The following is an 18,035-nucleotide window of genomic DNA, read 5'->3' as shown; positions in this document are numbered from 1 at the left end:
CTCTTCTTTTCGTTTAGTTATATTTAATGTTATGATTAGACGTAAGACGATACAAAAAAAGGTGACATTATGTTCAACTACTTTTTTGTTACTTAAGATTACACAATTATATTATTTATGCTTTTGGTTTTTCGCTATTCTTTTTTGAATGTATTGCACTGAATTTTAGCCTATTTATTTTCATTGATTTTTTCGCAATTTGCTTTTCGTTTGTGGCGGCTTGGTTGATGCCTTTTGCCAATTCCGGCAATGGGGTCACATTAAAACTTATGATCCTACAGAGACAACCACGCATATATATATATTCATATACTCCGTGTATGATCTTTTATGGAACATTCATATGTATTCCCTGCTCCCAACCACAAAAGTCATACATACCCATACACCATACATCTAGTTGTAGGTGTTCTCTTGATATTACACACACGTTTTTCCATTAATTTCCAATATTACAATAAAAAAAAAAAACAAAAAAAAGTAACACGATTACATCCTCTAACTTTGGTATTGAATATATTTCCCGTTTATGTTTTTATTATTTTTGTATCTCCACTTTTGGTGTTTGACTTTTCCTCTAAACTAAACTTACTTTGAGGGGCTAGAACTCGGGTTTGGGGCTGGGGTGGGGTTAGGGTTGGGGTTGGGGTTTTGTGTGTGGGTGGAGGGGCTGATTAAATATTTAAGAATATTATCCATTTCGTATGCAAAAAATTGACCAAGACATCAACACCAAACAAATGGCCTACATTAAACATATACTTTTTCAAACTCCTACTACTATATTTATTTATAAGTTTCTATAACTTATAGTTTTTTTTTTTAGTATTTGATACAGACAAAAAAAATGTTAATCGTAAATCGTATTATGAATATTATTACTCACTTACTTTAGGTTTTAATTTTTATACAGTTTCTATCAACACGACGAAAGCGTCTAGGATATAGGATGTGCAACAGCTCAATCTAACACTAGGAAAAGGATCTGTCCGTTTTCCAGGCGGACTCAATATATACGTAGATTTCTACACATATGTATCTATGCGCTACATAAAGATCCTTGGGCTGGGAGATGTCTCGTTCTTCAGGTTAAAGCAAATATCCCCACCACAATTCTTATAGTCCGTTTTATGGGGCCGACACTGAAGCCGCCACTTCTCCACTCTATTGGTAGTATATTTACACTCACGAACCCTGGACGGGACATCGGGGCTACCAACTTTTGCTTTGATATCCTCCTCGCTTAGATGGGTGTCGGCATCAGTTTGCCGTAGTCCTGGTGCATGCTTGGCTTCACCGAGTTGTAGACGGTCCGCTCGGCGTCGTCGGGCAGGGCATAGACATCGGGCGGAACGCAGAGCGACTGCAGCTTGGAGATGTACGAGTCGAAATGCTCGTGCGGATGCGGGTGCGGGTGTGGGTGACCGTGTGGATGTCCGTGCGGATGCGAGTGTGGGTGGGCATAGCTGACGGGATGATGCACGGTGTAGGCATGATGCGGTGGCACCGGCGGCGGACCCGGGGGCGGGCCACCACCAGTACCCGTCCCACCCTGATGACCGTACATTCCGCCACCAATACCCCCGCTGCTGGCCGATGGGGGTGGTGGCGGTGGCGGCAGCAATGTGGAGTAGGCCGTGGCGTGATCTCCGCCGCTTCCGGCTACCAGTTGACCCCCGGCACACACGCTGTCCAGGCCATGCCCCGACACCACCTGGCCGCCGGCGATCGAGGCCGAGACGGAGACCGAAGTGGGTGGTGCCGGTGGCGGCGGCAAACGCACGTGCTCCAGCAGCGTGATCACGTTGTTGCGCAAGCTCTCGTAGTAGTTGTTTAGGTTGGCATTGGGCGGGGCTACACTCCCGTCCACCGGGGCATGCGACATCATGCCACCCACATTCGTGTTTGGGTTGCTGTTCCCGGTACCTGGCGTCAGGCTGCTGATCGAGTGGCCCAGATCGTTGCTTCCGTTTCCGTTGTTGTTGCTGGAGCTGGTTGCGGGACCTGTTCCGGTCCCGCTGGTGGAGCTGACGCTGGCGAAAGGCGATTGTCCGCTGGGTGAAGCCATGGCCACATTGGAGGAGCGCTGCTGCTGCTGATGGCCGCTCAATGGAGATGCCTCCTATGGGGATGGGAAGAAAATAGGTTATTGAGGTGGTTAGAAAGTCTTCAAGCTGGCGGTGCGAGGGATGGAGTTGGGGAATGAACTATACTAATACGATGGTCACGGCTGAAGGCTTCAACTATGTTTTTCAAACCCCAGACACCTAGGGACCAATCAGATCTCTGTGATGTTACACTTAAGCAAGTATATTTTTCCAATAGTATATTTCCAATAGAAACTGTGTGCCGTGTATCTTAATGTCAATGCACGAGTGGTTCGATAGATAAATTCGGGTTGTAATTATTTGCTTGGTGCTGTCCATTTCAAAAGGAGTTCGAACTAGGTTCCTTTCAAATGGAACTTGGGGATATTATCGAAATGGAGGTGTAGTTTGTTTCGTTTCGAATTGAAGGTTAGGGCTGTTCCTTTCGATTGGAATTTGAGGGCTGGCCAGTCGTTTGGCTGTCGGCGACCCCGTGGTATGGGGAGGGTTGGACTTTTCTACCTCTAAACATATGTATGCACCTCGCTCACTCACACTCCCACCCAAACACACACCCACTCATGATTCGTTATGTGCACATACGAGCATGTATGTACGGATTTATGTATCTCAGGCAAATTGAAATTCCAATAAGGACGCACCAAACACACGAATAAAAAAAGAGAGTGGGTGACAAGAAATGAAGAGCAAGAAGGAGGCACAACAACAATAAGAGAAGCAGAAAAAAATGTTCAGAGGACGAATCATCGACGATGCCGTCACGAGCACAAACGAGAGGGAGAGAGGAAAAGCAGGTTCCGTTATTTTTTTCAACTTTGCCTTTCGCTATTCGGAGTTGTTAGAGCTGACACTCACTCACACACACACACGCACATGTCTCCCCTTCCCCACTGCGGAGGCTACGAAAGGTTAATGCTGTCTGCCTTTGCCTCTGCTGCTGCGTCGGATACGGTTTGTGCCCTCTGCCGTTGCCGTTGCCGTTGCCTCTGCCACTGCCTCTGCCTGTGCTCTGCTACTGCGAAAACACTGCTGGCTCTCTGCTTCGGCTGGTGCTTTCTCCGATGCTTGTGCTACTGCTTGTACTGCTTGTACTGCTTCACCTCTTCCCTTGCTTGCTGCCGCTGTCGCTGCCTCTGCCTATGCTCTGCTTTGACCGTAGCACAGTTATTTGGTGTATTTCTTTTTGGTGCTGCTTTCTTTCTTTTTTCTTTGTCCGCTTTAGGAGCAAATCGAATGGTGTTCTGCGATTTGCTGGCTGCGTGTTGGGCTGGCGCCTCGCCTCTGACGGGGCTGCAGCTGCCTGCGCATGACCAGCATCACACACACACCAAAACACATACTGACACTGACACTCACACTCCTTGTGGTCTAGGGACATGCGTGTGTGTGTGTGTGTGTGTGTGTGTGTGTGTATATGGGAGCTTGACGCTTGTGTTTAGGGGTGTGTCTGTCTCCTGCCACCTCTCCACTCTCCTGCTACCTAGTGGAATCTGATTCGCTGCCACAGATGCAGTGCGGATGCAACGTCACCGATTGGTTAGCTGTCACACTCTGATGGAGAGGGGTGAATATCAAAACTGCATTTCGGGTTGTTTCAAATCTAGCGCTGATTCCTTCTCGTCTTGGAACAGTAAATAATTCCAACTGGAAAAATTCAATGGATATGTATATTGCGCTTCACGCTGTGAAGATCCATAGCTCTGAAATATGTACATATGTATATATGTTCAAACTATATGTACATACATTAAAACGGAATTTGGGGCTCATTTTCCACTTCAGACCAAGGGAAAGCCTTGGCAAAGGACACATATTGCATATATCAAATGACCAAATTAGCTGTCATCACTTTGCCTTCACTGTGCAATTACATTATAGTCTTACCTACTTGTTTATAAAGTTAATCCAACAAAACTTTTTTGATTATTGTGCCATAACAGTTTAATTGGAATCGGACCACTATTAGGGCTACTTATAGGAATGACCGCGAGAGTCCTTTCCTGTGTTTTAGTCGACAATTTGACAAAGTTAATACAGTTAGTTCAATGACGAGTCGACGTGAAATGCGGCTGATAAAAGTTTCCCCTTTACTTTGCTTTGCTGTACTTTGGCTCATTGTTTCAGCCCTTTGTCGGGAGCTTTGGAGACGTCCTTGAAAAGTGTTAAGACAAAACTCAGGTGCCGATAGACAGTACTTCGGGAAAAACAAGAAAAAAAAAAAATGAAAAAAATAACAAGAACTCGGGGGAAAGAACTCCACTCAAAGTCTCGTTTTGAGTCAAAGTTTAGGCAACCCCAGCCCCCTCCCGACCGACAAGTCTGGCCAAACTTTTCGGCGCGTTAAACTTTCCCTATGACCATCATATTGCGCTACACAGGGCAAAGGGAAAAGGGTGCACTTAGCCTAGTTAGATATGGTGTTAGTTCTCATAATTTGTTGCCGTCAACGAACCTGAGCCTACGTACCCGATCGCTGGTGCTCAGCTGCGACTCCATCGCATTGATGTCGGACTTGAGCCGCATCATCTGCGACTCGACTCGGGCGTTCTCCCGCTGCAGCTCGGAGATCTCGGCCTCCAGAGTGTTCAGATCGTCGCTACCGTTGCCGGAGGCAGGCGCCGTTCCGCTCTTCTCGTTGTTTCCGCCGTTTCCGTTTCCGTTGTTGTTGTTGTTGCTGCTGCTGAGACTGCTGTGGGCACTGTTGCTGCTGCTGGTCACTCCGAGGCCAACGTTGACGTTGAGGCCAATGCCGCCCACGCCGCCAACACCGCCGGAGCTGCCCACGCCGCTCATGACAATGTCCAGGCCGCTTCCTCCTGCATGGTGGAGTAGGATGGTTGATGGGAGAGAGAAGGGTAGGTCAAAGGACACAGTTAGTGGGTGTAGCCGATAGCGCTCTCTTAGGAACTATTTTTTTGTTTTTCTTCTGTTTTTAATCTTGATTTTTAGTTTTTTTAGTCTTGTCTCTGGCATTCCACGGGTTTTCTATGTGCGCGTGTGCTAGCAACTCAATCGGAGCGTGTGTGGGTTGGGTTGGTGGGTGAGTGGATCATAGAGTGCGTGGGACAGAGAATGTGGAACAGCTTGATGACAAATTCATACTGCACGCACATGCATCGCTGAACGTGAAACCCCCCTTGGAAATTACAGCATTAAAACATTGAAAGTAAAATACTCGTACAACACTGAACGTGGAACCATGCTTTGGCATAAGGATGCCTGAGGAAGACACTGAGGAATGTGGAACACTTTATTGAGAGCATGTTCTGTTATTCACTTTTTGTTTCATTCCATTGTACTCTTTGAGTCGGAAAATAAGCTTATCGATTTCGTTTGAACGGCAAATTGACAATCACGCGTCAACGTCGAAAGGAACCTTTCGGTGAAGCTGCGTTCGAAAGCTACGGGCTCAGGAAACAGGAAGCTATCTTTATATGGGTACGAGTAGATCACAGTGTGTGCCTCAAACACCGAGTGAATCGCTGTGCCCTGCGTAGAGTGGCTGGGCTGTGATGTGGTGTGTGTTGGGGTGTTGGAGTGTACGAGTATAGTTGTGGCTCTGAGTGGTGGGGACTGTGGTGATGGGTGATGTGGCCGTGATTGGATATGATTGGCAGTGTGTGTTTTCATCTTTAATGGACATATGTTTGTATGGATGTATGTATCTTCGGGGCTTACCTTGATCGACAGACCTTCTGGGAATATTTGTATGTACATTTTTTGTGGTAGACTTGAATTTTTTGATTTTTGTGTGGGTTGTATAACAATTTGCTGTATATATATGTATATACACAACATATCTTCTCTATATACTACATATACATATATATGCATGTATTTATATACACACATACATGTATGCTATGTTTTTTGTTTTATTTGTTTTATTTGGGGGTGTCTGTATTTCTGTATTTCTGTTCTTCTTTTGATTTTGTTTGCTGGTGCAATTGCAGTTTCGTTTTTCGCTTTTCGCTTTTCGTTTTCTCGTTTTTCATTTGCATTTTCATTTATTTTTGGTTGGTGGTTGTGGTTTCATGTTTTCGGTATTTCGGTATTTCGGTATTTCGGGCTGTTTTTGATCAGTTTCGTTTTCTATCTACAGTAGATACTCGGCACCGATACAAAATGTTGCGTAATCTAAAAGACAACGCCAACAAAAACCATGAAACGAAACGAAAAGAAGGAACACAGAATTAAATTAGAATTAAAACTAGGAATTTAAATGTTTTGCTTTTTCTTTTGTTTCTTTCTCTTTTTGTATTATCTTCTTGGTTGCTTTAGTTTCTCTTGTTCTCTAGGCACACACACACACAAGGATATTCAGAGGATACAGTTGTGTGTGCGTGCTTAGAGATCTCAACGGGTCGATCGTTCATGTTATGTACCGGGTTAATAGAGGATTTATTGGTTGGTTTGTGGAGTGGGGTTTTGGGGATTTTGGTGTTGGATTGTTGGGGTTTTTCATAGCCCGTATCCTCTTTAATTTGAAAACGATAAATTTTGTCTGGAATTTATATTTCCTATTCGTATGGTTTTATTATATTTTATTTTTTGCATTTTCCGAAACCAAAACCAAAAATAAAGTCTTTCATCTTTGAATATACTTGTAACTCATGTCTTTACGATTACGATTATCTATTCTTTTTCAATTTTTTGTTTGTATACTTTTTTTGACGTTAGCACACGCACACAAAACTCCAACCGAAAGTTTTTTCGATTAAAAGCGAGCAACAACAGAGAAGAATTTCGGAGCCCTATTTCTCAGTACCCGTTTCGATTTGTTTTTTTATTTTTAATATTTTTAAAATATTTTCGAAAGAGATTTCTACGAATCTTAGGGTAGTTCTATAGTGGAAGCGATGAAAGTTGGAATGCATGAAGATGACTAACATTTTAGCACTTAAGTTACACTTTAATGGGGCTTTAGCTCTCAAGATCTCTTTCTGAAAAGAACGGCTTTTTTCTAGTGGAAATTGTCAAGAAGCTAAAGTGATTCCAATCATTTAAAAGATCAAGAGCTTTGAATGTAACGCCCGTGGATTTTTCATGTAAAATTAACAAAAGTCTGCATATCCAATATCAGGAGACTTTGAAGGAGACCACTGTCTGGTGGTTGTATCTTTGGAATTTGAGAGTCCTTTGGAACCATATTTAGTGGATAGTTTTCTCATTGGACCGGCGATCATCACTTTTTAAAACTATAACAAATAATTTCATCATTTCATTTCGGGTTCGGCCTTATTATTCTTCTGTGTGTTGCAGACTTTATGAAAATGCCATTATGACCCCACCTCCGCCCTGTTTGAGAGGAGGTGGGGTAGTATAATGGCAATGGGCCCAGTTCATAACAGAAAAAAAACGCGCAAGAGAGAGATGCAGAGACAGAGAGAGAAGGAGAAGGAGAGATAGAGACCTTGACACTTACCAGTATAGCCCTTGGGATAGACCATGGTGACCTCGTCGAATTTGGGCTTCTTGATTCCCTGGCCTCCAACAGTGGTGCAGGCTGAAGAAAGAGAAAAACAGAGGGAAGATTGGAAGAAATAGTTCAATAGAACGATTGGGATCATTAAAGCTTCTGTTGAGGTCTCTTCGGGGATCTTACCATCGAACTTCATAGCTGTGGCAGCGGCCACAGCGGCCTTGTGCTGCTCCACAGTGCCCCCAGCTTCCAGGACCCTCATCTTGTTCCGATTGGCTATGGGACAGCCCGAAGCACTGGAATAGACAGATATCCATCCCTTTTATAGAAAACCAATGCAGAATCGAACAGCCGACATCCCAGATCCCAAATCGGCAAACCCAACTCACCTTCTGTGGGAGAGGAACTTGCCGGTGGAGTGACCGGAGCCATCGCATCCTGGTATGGGACACCGCAGCGGCTCCGAGTCCTGGCCATCGCGCGGCTTGCTCTTGGGCTTGTTGGCCCGGGGACATCCGGAGAGGCTGCGGTGCGATGAGTAGTTGCCGGTCACATGGCCGGAGCCGTCGCAGCCGGGTGTGGGGCACTTGAGCTCCTGCGAGTGAGACTGCAGATGATTCCGGTCCGAGCGCGAGCAGCCCGTCAATCTGTGGATGGTTCGGGATGGAACATACGTACAAAGGGATTACTGGCTGACCCAAAAGTATTAAATCAGGCCAAGAGTGCTAAGAGTGCTCTTGGCCAGATAAGATTGCTCCCTCTATGTGTGTTTGTGAGTGTGTGTGTGTGTGGGGGGCTTGCGTGTGTGGTGGCTAAGACTTTGGTCTTGAAACTTTCAGTTTTAAAGTTTCATTAAACCATCTGCCTGTGAGTGGGGAGTGGGACTAAGACTGGGACTGGTTTTATGACCGCTCTGCGTCAACTCTCCGCCGTAATCATAAATATTAAAGTCCCGGGTCTGTGACACAGTGGTCCGCCAGTGATGTGCCTGAAAGCTTTAATGACCCTTTTTTTGAAGCGGAGCTCAGATCAGGTGGTGGTGGGACACTGTCCGATATAGAATACATAGACAAAATAATCTACAATAAACATTTTGTTCTGTTCTTCCAACATTTGCATGTTCCCAAATTCATATTTCCCACAATAATAAAAGCAAACATTTAATATGTAGAAGCTGCTTCAACTAGAAAAGTTGTCCGTTGAATAAACTTGGAACAGTTTTTTGTCGAGTGTAGGATATTTTCACACATGGTCGTGTCCCTTGGTGCATAATTCATTACATTACTACAGGCACAGGGAGCATCTCTCCGAGGCGCATCCTAAGCGCGGACTTACCCATCCTTGGTCTTGTCGTGCTGCGGTATGTGCTGTGGCGGTGGCATCGAGTAGCAGGTGGCCGGGCTGGGCGAATAGCCGCCGGAGACGGGTGTCGGATAGCCGCCGGGGCCTACCGCCGTGGCATACGGATTGCTGCACTGATACGCGGCTGGACCATAGCCATGATAGCCAGCCGGAGGATAGTCCGACTGCACCACCATACCGTATCCGGGATGCGGGGAGTACCCTGGAAGAACAAAGAGATCATATTTAACGCTGGTCCTGGAAAGGCATGCTCGCGGCGTTTATGTGTAAGTATTCTTTGCCGGATTGGTGACGGGTGGTTCCAAAGAATGTTTCACATTATTAAATACTACACATATCTGACAGTAAGCATGGAAATGTATTGCACTCAAGGGGAATACGAGGCATATATGTAGTTAAACCGACGGGTTTTAAACTCCGATGAGTTTACAGGGTACAATAGAACTGTTTCGTCCTTTTTTATGGGTTACTTACCGCTCGGATCTCTGTACGTCTCGATGTAATGAGAGCCGCCGCTGTCCGGTGTGGATTCACGGCTGTAGGGCCGCGGTCCACTGATGTGTCCGACCAGTCCGAAGCCTAATGGTCGCGGCGGGCCGCTGAAGTCGACGGGCTCCATTTGGGGGGAACGTGGCGGTCCGTTGGGACCTAGGGCGCCGGGTGCTCCGCTGCCAAATCCCTGGGCATGACCCACGACAAGGCCATCGGCGCCGTACTGGGGACTGGTGATGATGCTGTAATCCCAACTAATGAGTGATCTGGTGGATGCTGTGCTGGAAACTGTCGAGTGCTGTCTGCTTACCTGTGTGGGAGCCGGGTGACACTGAGGTCCAGGGTCTGGCCCTGCGGACTGGGCACCTGGGGGCTGGCTATGTTCGGACTGGCCCCCGGCTGGGGGCTGCCGTTGCCCATGCGCTGGTTGTATTGGTTGTGGGAGGCTGGTGAATTGAAACCGTGCGGACTGGAGGAGGTCACCGATGTGGACCCGGATAGGTCTACCGCTGGCGCTGGCACGCCTCCAACGTTCGGGGTGGGCGAGGAGCTCTGTTTGCCGTGTTGCTGCTGCTGCTGCTGCTGTTGTTGCTGCTGCTGCTGTTGCTGCTGCTGCTGGTGGTGTTGCTGCTGCTGTTGTTGCTGCTGCTGCTGCTGCTGGTTCTGATAGGCGGCTGCAGCGGCGGCTGCCTGGGCAGCGGCCATCTTCACGGACAGATTAATGGCGGAAAAGCCCGGGGGGAGGGGGCCCATGGTGGGATCGTAATGGTACATGGGCCGCGGATAGATCGGCCCCGCACCGCCGCCATTGGCCAACTGCTCCTCGTGCTCGGCCTTGGCCAGCATTAGCTGCTGCTCCTGCAGATACTTTTGCTGCTGCACCTGCAGATCGTCGGCGCTCTGGGGCAGATAGTGATAGGCTGCCGCCGCCGCCGCTGCCGATGCTGAGGCAGCTGCCACGCCCGCCACGGACGCCACCTGACGCTGTCCGTTGGGGCAGCAGTTGGGGTCGTACCGCTCGAAGCCGCCGGCTCCAGCGGAAACGGTCACCGCTGACACGGAGTCCACTGTGGCGAAGGCGGGCGCCCCCACCACCGATGCACTGCTGAGGGAGCTGAGCGAGGTGGGCGGGTGCGGATGTGGATGCGGATGTGGGTGTGGATGCGGATGCGGATGCGCCTCGTAGGCACTCCGCGCCGTTCCAGGTGAGAGTTCGCTGGCATTGGCTCCACCATTGCTACTCAGCAGCTCTCCGCCCACGGCGTACCGCATCTGCTCGTACTGTCGCTCCTCAGCCTGCTGCTGCTGCTGCTGCTGTTGCTGCTGCTGCTGCTGGTGCTCTGTGTGGTAGCTGGCTGAGGGATCGGGACCGTCGTTGCCCTCGTTTATGAAGGGTCCGCGCTGCTGGTGGAGTGTGTGTTGCTGCTGCTGCTGTTGCTGCTGCTGCTGCTGAACGTGGTGGGCATGTGGATGGTGGCTCTGTGGCTGGGGAGGACTCTGCATCCCCACAAAGCGACTCAAGTGCGGCGCATGCAGATTAGCATCGCCACCATTGGAGGAGGTTGTGCCACTGCCACCACCGTTCGTTGCCCCGCTGCCGGACGCAGTGCGGGCCGTGCCCGGTGTCGTGGATGCGCTGGCCGTCACACTGGAGGCGGGGCCGGCTGCATCGTTGGCCAGATATGAGTGCATTGGGCTTTTGTTGTACTCCGATTTGATGCTCGCAACAGGACTGTACTCCGATTTGATAATGGGCATTGTTGTTGCACTCAACTTGTTATTGTTGTTGATGCAACTGGTGTTGTTGTTGTTCAGATAATGACTGGAGGTGAGCTTCAGTTTATCCAATGGATGCAACTCTTTCTCGTGCTTTTCCAAGTCCGCTAAAGTCGTTTAATCCCAAACAAAATAATAAATAAATGTCGACAAATAACAGAGAAAGTGTGGAAAGAAAGAGAGAGAGAGAGAGAGAGAGACGGGTTAAAGGATCATTCTTCAAGAAGTTGGAGAATTGTCAAATCTCAGCTTAGTGGTTCTGTGGTTCTGGTGGTTCCGTGGACTTCACTGGCCCTGTGGCCTCGTGGACGCACCTGTTCGATCAATGTTCGAGGGCTCGCTATTCAGACGACGACTGGCAGAGCGACGGACTGCGCGCGGACAGCCGGAGAGGCTGCGGTGCACACTGCGGTGCGGCTGCACGTGTCCGCGTCCGTTGCAGCCCGGTGTGGGGCATTTCAGTATCTGTTCGTGCAGTGCCAGCACTGTTCGATTTGATTCGATGCGATTCGGGTCGGGGTTTTCGATTAAGAGTGGATGGGAAATTTCATTAACGATCAGCGGTGAAATGTCAGCGATTTTCAAACTATCACAACTACAACGCAACATCAAATAGAAATGCATACCACAACCAGTGAAGGCATGAAAGAGAGGCACGCACACAAAGAGAGACAGAGAGAGAGAGAGAGAGATACAGTCAGACAAACAGAAAGAGATCGTCCACCACAAAGGCTATGGATAGAGAGAAGGAGAGAGCCATCTAACGATATATGTATCAAGCTTTCCTAAAGGAAGCCTTCGCAGCCCCTGAGCAACATGCAACTAAAGAAAGAGGGAGGTGTAGAGAGGTAAGAGAAAGGAAGAGACTAAAGGAGTTTGTGGAAGAAGGGCAAGGAAAGAAGCAGAGACTAGATTCTAAAATGACTGTGGAACCAAAAAGTGGATGTCAAACAAATGAGTAGAAAATTATATTCTGAAGAAGCTCAGAAAACAAAAGAACAACCTTCTTGAAAATATGTTATAGAAAAGATCTTAAAGTAATCTCCGGCATTGATAAAGAAGGGCCCATATCGAAAAAATTCCATTTTAAAGATAAACGAGATTTAATATGAGATGTCATAAATGGTCTATCATAAAATTTAAAGACTGACACTTTCGTTGAGGAGATTACGATAAAAACAAGATCTGGAAATGTGAATCGTAAAGCTTTTGATCTGAGAAATAAGATTTAAAAGGTAGATCCTTTAGCCGGCTATAGGTACGCTTTCGAAGAGAGGGTAAAGCAGGAAAGCTTCCGCAACACAGACACAGAAATGAACATAGACAACATGCTTTTTTCGCTACGGGAGAAATGAAAGCTCAGCGAACTCTTCATTCAAGCATGAATGAGCGGAGTGTAAAGAGAGTGAGAGATAGACAGTCAGTGAAAGAGAGAGACAGGTAGACAGGTAGAGAGGCACACACAAAGACAGAGATAGATGCAGAGAGATATATCATCTACTACGCATAGGAATGGACAACTTACATTCTGTGGTAACCTTATCGCGCTTCGGACAACCCGATAAACTGCCCAGGCCAAGCATGTTCGAGCAGGACGCAGAGAGTGTGTTGAAGAGAGAAAGAGAGAGAGAGAGAGAGAGAGAGAGAGAGAGTGGGAGAAAGATATGTAGATTGATTTCGCAAAACGCCCCAACACGAGATAAACGGTGCAACGGTACCTGCGATGATGCGAATACAATCCGGTGACATGTCCTTGGCCAGTGCAATGCGGTGTGGGGCATTTGGCGCCATCTACAATTAACCAATTAACAGTAAAAAGGTGAAATCAACGAAGCTCTGGGCAAAGCGATTGAGTGTGAGTCAGAGTCAGACAGAGAATCGCACACAGAGAGAGAAAGAGACAGACACGAGAGTGTGGAAGTGGCATAGATGGATGAAGCTCTGGAGCTGGAGCTGGATCTGGAGCTGGAGCTGGGGTGAGCGAGCGAGCGGTTTTCTAATTAATTATATGGGAAGCGACAGCGAAAGACAAGCCTGACGTTGTCCATACCCATACCCATACCCGCTCCCCTCCCCCGATGCCTTTACCTATGCTTTACCCCGCTTTCCACCCTTTCACTTCACAGAAACCTCTCCAAAAAAGCAACCTTGAAGAAGAAATGCTGGAAAAGCGAACGTACGAATTCTTTTAGCCTAAATAATTAATTAAAATTTGATGGAAAACAGCTTTGCATTATTTACTTTAAAAAGCTCACACACATACACACACACACACACACACACACACACACACATTAGACAGCTCCAGAGAGGGGGGTAGAGGAAGTGGGGGCCGGGTACGACATCTTTCAAAAATCAAACCAGACCCAGAGCCAAACCATGTCGTGCAGACGGAAAAACTTGGCCTTTTTCTAAGCGCATATTCCTACCAAGATAACAGCCATCCTGCCTTCCCTCCGGCCCGTACATACAAGCTACGTGTGTGATATATATTAGACAGTCGTGCGGGGGGTGGGTGGCGTTGGAGGGCGGCCTGGTTAATGAAATACTTTTCGAAATATTTTGCTCTTGCCTGCTTTTTGTTGTTGTGTCTATTACGTGGCCGGGCAAAATGTCAAACTGCAGCGGCAGCAGCCAGAACAGCGGCATCCGGAAAAGGTAAAAACCAACTCGACTCTAATTAGAATTTAATTAAAACCATGAAGGAGGGGGAAGTGGCAGTGGGAGGCTGAAGCATGTGGAGAGCCAAGTGTTTGTGCATTAGAATATTTTCCACTAACCATAAATGGTAGTGAAAAAGAGATACGGTAGGACCTGGGACCTGCCAGCCTCGCAGGCCGAAGCATTCGATACCCTTGTCGTTTTCTATATATTATCATATATATAACATATTCAACTACAGCTCTAAGAGTGGAATTTTTGTATCAAAGAAGTCATTAAAACTGAGAGACATGTGTGCATATAATCAGGCATAAGACTCAATTACATTATTATAATAAACATACTACATCTACTAGATACTTTGAAGATGGATCACTATGGATCCTGTTTTTAGTTGGGGCTTATACTCGTACTCTATGGCCTCAGATATACCTATTCTATGCGCTACAAGCGTCTACTTAGCAGAGGAATACCCTCTGGCAGGGTATAAAAAGAAACTAAAGATATCTGGAGAGGAGGCTGCTCAAGGGTTAAGCCTAATAAGCCACATTAGCGAAAGGCAGCAACAATAATACCAACAAAATGGGAAATATGAGTGCCTGCCACACGCTAATGACTTATTTCGTGCCACAAACACACAGGCACACACACACACACACACACATACACACGTACCGAACACTCGAAACTGCCTCTATTTTAGAGCTTTAGAGCCTTCTGTCAACTATTTAAAAAGTCATTCAAATTATATGAATACCAAAGTCAAGCCTGAGAGAGACACAGACCCTCTACCTACTCGTACATTTATATATATTCATGTTCAAGGCTCATCTAAGGCGGCGGTCCTCTGCAGCATATTAATGCCAAAACATAATGACAAAATAAATATGCAAAAGTGGTTTTGAAGGAAAACGTGCTCATAATGCTTTATATCTAATCATACACCCACGCTTTCCCACCCACTTCTGACAGTCTGTGGAAATTGTACAGCGAAATTAGTAAAAGGCAAAGCTCAAGGCCTTGCCAGGCCAAGGAGGCACTCACTCAGCCAGAAGATGTGTCTGTCTATGTCTACGTCTAGCTCTCAATGTGTGTGTGTTGTGGTATAAAGGGTTTACAAGCCATTAGTTGTTGTTGTGTGTCCCATTCTAGCCAACAAAATTGCTGCCCCCTGCCACCAGTCATACCTTATTCCCCTACCCTATATTCATACCCATTCCCGATCCCATTTTCATAACGACAAAATCGCTTAATGTCTTTTGGCTGCCTCAGCCACACTCTCACACCCTCACACGCTGCTGCTCCTTTCCTTTCCATCGACAGAGCGCATTGAATGAGCTGCAAAAAGGGTTTAATTTTTAGAAATTCGAGATATGCCTGTAAAGGGTCATACAAGGAGGTGGTTAGGTGAATCTGGGGTGCTGGGGCAGCAGTGAAATGTGCAAATAATAACAACAAAAGCCAACATTGTAATAATGGTCCTAATGTTGCTCATTATGCAAGCAGATTGAGTGGCTCTCTCATTCAGAATTCGAATGGGTCTGAAAATTGTTAAGTTGCTGTGATCACAGCATGCCTGGTTGCACTAATCGTCATTTCGCGACATTCCATTGTCCAAATTATGTGAAAAGTTGCTTCACTATAGCACGTATCTCATGAGGGAATCACATAAGTCTGGTACTCATACGAACAAAATTATTATAAAGTGTTCCATCAAAAGCAAAGAGGTGATGTGTGGATTACACTTTCTTATAAATTAGTTAAACATTAAAAGTGACTCTGATTTTTAGATAAATACCGTTTAAAAGTGCTTATTTCAATGGTAAACTACACCGTACCATAAATATATTATTCTCGGCGTTGATCGTAAGTCTCGCTGGTTATTGCCCGAGTATGAATGATCACGGCTGTCCCTTTCTTTGATTCAAATTGAGTGGATACCTCAAAAAATGGATACCTTTCTGAATTTACTCGTGAAGGAATGTGCGAGTAATTAAGTTAGACACAGCATCGCTACTCGTTGGTTCTTAAGTGGGTGGGTAATCGGTCATTCTTTGGCGAGTAGATCAAAACACATCACAGAAATTTGCTCATAATTGGGTTGGAAAATGACCACAGGAACTCCATCTGTCATCGCCCGCTGTTTCGTTGGGTAAGATTGAGTTTCTTGGGCACTTAGTCTCTCTCTATCTGTCTGTCATGTAGTTGAAGCGGCGAGTGAGTACAGTACTGCCGCTCGCTCATTCTATACATCCATATGTATAATACTTCATCCACAAAACCACACACACTGGAACACTCTCTCAGTTTCTGTCACTTTTTGGGCAGGGTTGGGACGGGTTGAGACTGTTGGGGGGTGGGGCTTTGTTCTGTTTTTGATTTTGCCAATTGAAGTGGTAAACTCAATGCAACAAGAAGTCTCGCTCACATCATCAGCCGATCGATCAGTTGAACCGTAACCGGAGACCAAACCGAACCACAACGAATCACAGTACTGTGATGCTGGAGCACAGTATCCGGGATTTGATTCACACCAAATCACAGTCAACTGTAAAGTCTCGTTTACTATGCTTACTATGAAGAACTTACCGCGATTCTGGCTGCCCGGCGAGTAGCTAGGTGCCGGCGTCGATGTCGATGTCGCTGTCGATGCTGCTGTTCCTCCTGTGGGCGGACTACTCGTGGATGGGGGAGTGGCGACCAGCGGTACACCCACAACACCTTCCCGGGCAATGTCCTGCATCACTGAGGCTGCTCGACTGCCCACGCCTGCCGGCTGCAGGATCGTATACTGTTTGGCATCCACCTGGGACCCACCATGACCCGTGCCCGTGCCCGAGCCCGAGCCGGTTCCTGGCAATGCTCCTGCCAGCGGCTCCTTGGAGTTCTTTGAGGGCTTTTCGCCCAGCTGGCTGGCTATGTCAAAGGCGGCCCGTGGCGGCAATGGAGTCGGCTCCAGGCTCAATTGCTGCTGCTGTTGCTGTTGCTGTTGACTGGCGGCGGCGGCTGCCGCATAGCCATAGTAGGCCAATCCGGCGGCGGACTCTGCTGCTGCGGCCGCATTATAGGCGCTTGTCGTATAGTGAGCATGGGCATGGGCCTGGGCCTGGGCCTGGGCCTGGGCATGGGCATGTGCGTGGGCAGCGGCCGCATAGTTGCGTTTGATAAAGTCGATGGGAGGCTTGAAGGCCGAGGCGGCCTGGGCGTACACATTGCTGGCGGCCCCCTCCAGATCCATGTCCTCTGGTCCACCACCCAGAGCGGTGCCTGTGGCTGTGACCGGGGCCAGCTTCTTGCCCCGCTCGCGATCCTCGAGAGTGGCGCCGGCATTGAGGCGGGCCTGGTCATTCTCCTTCTGTCTGTGGAAACGTGGAAACAGGGATACAGTTGCAGTTGTTGTGGGAGTTCTGGGTGCAATGGCCTCATACTTTTGCTTCTCTTCGAAGAGGTTCTGGAAGGGCGGTGGATTCTCGTCCTGCTCCTGCAATCTGTACAGATTGGCCCGGGCATCGGGCCAGCTACCGGACAGACTCTTCAATGCCGCCTGCGTCTCCCGAATGAGGGTCTCATCATCCTGATCTGCATCGGCGGCTGTCATTTTAGCCACTCCGGCTGTTCCGACAGTGGGGATGCTTGTCGGAGGACTCTCAGGGCTGTCCGGGATGGGGCCCTGTTTTCGTTTCTTTTGTGGCAATATGTTGTTATTGTTGCTATTACTGTTGTTGTTGTTGTTGTTATTGTTGTTGTTGTTGAGGGCCGCGTCCTCATCGCCACTGCAGCGCTTCCTGCGCTTTATGGCTGTCGCCTCAAGATCACTGCTGGTGTTGGTGTTGCCCCCGCTGTGGTTGTTGCTGTTGCTATTGCTCTCGGCCAAGGGCGTGTCCTTGGTGAGTGGACGCTTGGAAAGCGCCATCTTGTGGTGGGCCCTTCTGCTCTAAGCCAGTTCGCTGATCAGAAGAGATTCAGATTCGAGTTTGGGATTTGAAAAAAATTTTGATGGTTGTGTTTGATAGCGTGACGAAACTTGTGTGTGTAAACAGGAGCGGCGCAACTAGCATCATTATTTTCAACATCAGAATCTTCAGCTTCCGTAATCCCAGTAGATTGCAGATCGGATCGCTTGCAGAGGAAACTGCCCCGAGACCACACTAAACAAAATCGAACCGAATCTGAAGAGCCATGTTCTAACGTTCAGGGTGGGCTTTATTATATCA

At 47.6% G+C, this 18,035-nt stretch overlaps 1 protein-coding gene across 1 annotated transcript; it reads right to left on the bottom strand.

Annotated features, from left to right (window-relative positions):
• Positions 1-825: 825 nt before the first annotated feature.
• LOC6597604 (transcriptional activator MN1) lies at positions 826-17,734 on the bottom strand. Its single transcript, XM_026993093.1, has 11 exons — positions 17,250-17,734; positions 16,691-17,180; positions 16,411-16,627; positions 9,695-11,267; positions 9,367-9,626; positions 8,866-9,094; positions 7,920-8,177; positions 7,714-7,826; positions 7,534-7,614; positions 4,575-4,924; positions 826-2,122 (listed from the first exon to the last, which is right to left on the bottom strand). The coding sequence occupies exons 1-11, from the start codon at positions 17,732-17,734 to the stop codon at positions 1,244-1,246; spliced, it is 4,935 nt and encodes a 1,644-aa protein (XP_026848894.1). The 3' UTR covers positions 826-1,243.
• Between the last annotated feature and the right edge of the window lie 301 nt (positions 17,735-18,035).

This window comes from Drosophila persimilis, unplaced genomic scaffold, assembly GCF_003286085.1.
Source record: "Drosophila persimilis strain 14011-0111.01,24,50 unplaced genomic scaffold, DperRS2 tig00000804-arrow-arrow-pilon, whole genome shotgun sequence".
NCBI lineage: Eukaryota > Metazoa > Arthropoda > Insecta > Diptera > Drosophilidae > Drosophila > Drosophila persimilis.
This window is presented reverse-complemented; position numbering and strand designations above follow the sequence as displayed.